The 1,134-nt window shown below is 35.9% G+C and overlaps 1 protein-coding gene across 1 annotated transcript in view; it reads left to right on the forward strand.

Moving 5' to 3' along the window:
- LOC103782242 (small conductance calcium-activated potassium channel protein 2) overlaps positions 1–948 on the forward strand; it is a gene marked incomplete at its 5' end in the record, with an annotated part of 41,994 nt that extends 41,046 nt beyond the window's left edge. The window contains one exon of the mRNA XM_008949998.1: positions 817–948. Coding sequence (XP_008948246.1) covers positions 817–948 — 132 coding nt within the window. The remainder of the gene's footprint in view (positions 1–816) is intronic.
- Positions 949–1,134: the final 186 nt, after the last annotated feature.

The following is a 1,134-nucleotide window of genomic DNA, read 5'->3' on the forward strand; positions in this document are numbered from 1 at the left end:
CCTCGACACTGACTTAGCTCTGATGCTGCAATAACAGGCATGATATAAATTTGGAGGGAGAAAGAAATACAGATGAGTAATAGGAACGGCTTTCATTTCCAAGTAACCTGTCATTGTGTCATTAATCAACGTTGCATTGAAAGTCTTTGTTGTTTTCAAGTATTCTTGACATGTTTGGAGTACCTAGGAAAGAACTGTGGATACTGTTACCTTTAACATTTTATGGAAAGCTCATTTATAGAAAAAGTTCAAAGCATTTATAAAATAGAACACTGGCCACATTAATTGATGAGATATTTTTTCATCTCCTTGGAAGGTGGTATAAAAGAAAAAAGAACAAAAATATAAACAACAACAACAACAAAAAAGTAAGTTCAAGCAACTCTAGAAATTTAAAACACTGTTAAATTGGTAAGAGAATTAAGAGGTACCAACCATAGAAAAAGAAAGAGAGAAATTTTACACTCCTATTAAATACATGTAGTAAATCACCATACAGGTAATGCATTACTTTCTCCTCACTGTAACTTGTATTTCCATAAACACCAAGTGGTACTAACTCTTTAGAGGGACATATTATTCCCCAATGCAAAGAGAGCTCATCCCAGTATTACACTTATAAGTAACGTGGAAATTTCTCAGTAGTCCCCTTGATCCAGTTACTGCTCCCTGCCCTCAATGCTGCAGCTTACTGATGTACCCATTTCCTACAGGTAGGCAAGGTCTTAAGTGCTTTAGAAAGAGTTTATAATAGAAAAGAGAAAACATAACATAATGCTACTTCTGTCAGCCTGGTGTTTTTCTTTCATTAAACAGGTGAAAAATGCAGCGGCCAATGTACTCAGGGAAACATGGTTAATTTATAAAAACACAAAACTGGTTAAAAAGATAGACCATGCAAAAGTAAGGAAACATCAACGCAAATTCTTGCAAGCTATTCATCAGTAAGTACTATTTTGTTTTGGTTTTCCACTCCAGGTATTTTCTTTCTTAGTTTCCCTATCTCATAGTCCCTCTTAGTTCCCATGTCCCTTCCTGCCCACTCCCCTTGCTTCCACTCCCTATCCTCCCCTTCACAGAACATTGCTCTTGAGGTTGATTTTTCTCTAAGAATACCTCAGTGTTTTAATGTAT

This window comes from Merops nubicus, unplaced genomic scaffold (genome assembly GCF_000691845.1).
Source record: "Merops nubicus isolate BGI_N331 unplaced genomic scaffold, ASM69184v1 scaffold22801, whole genome shotgun sequence".
In the NCBI taxonomy this organism is placed as follows: domain Eukaryota; kingdom Metazoa; phylum Chordata; class Aves; order Coraciiformes; family Meropidae; genus Merops; species Merops nubicus.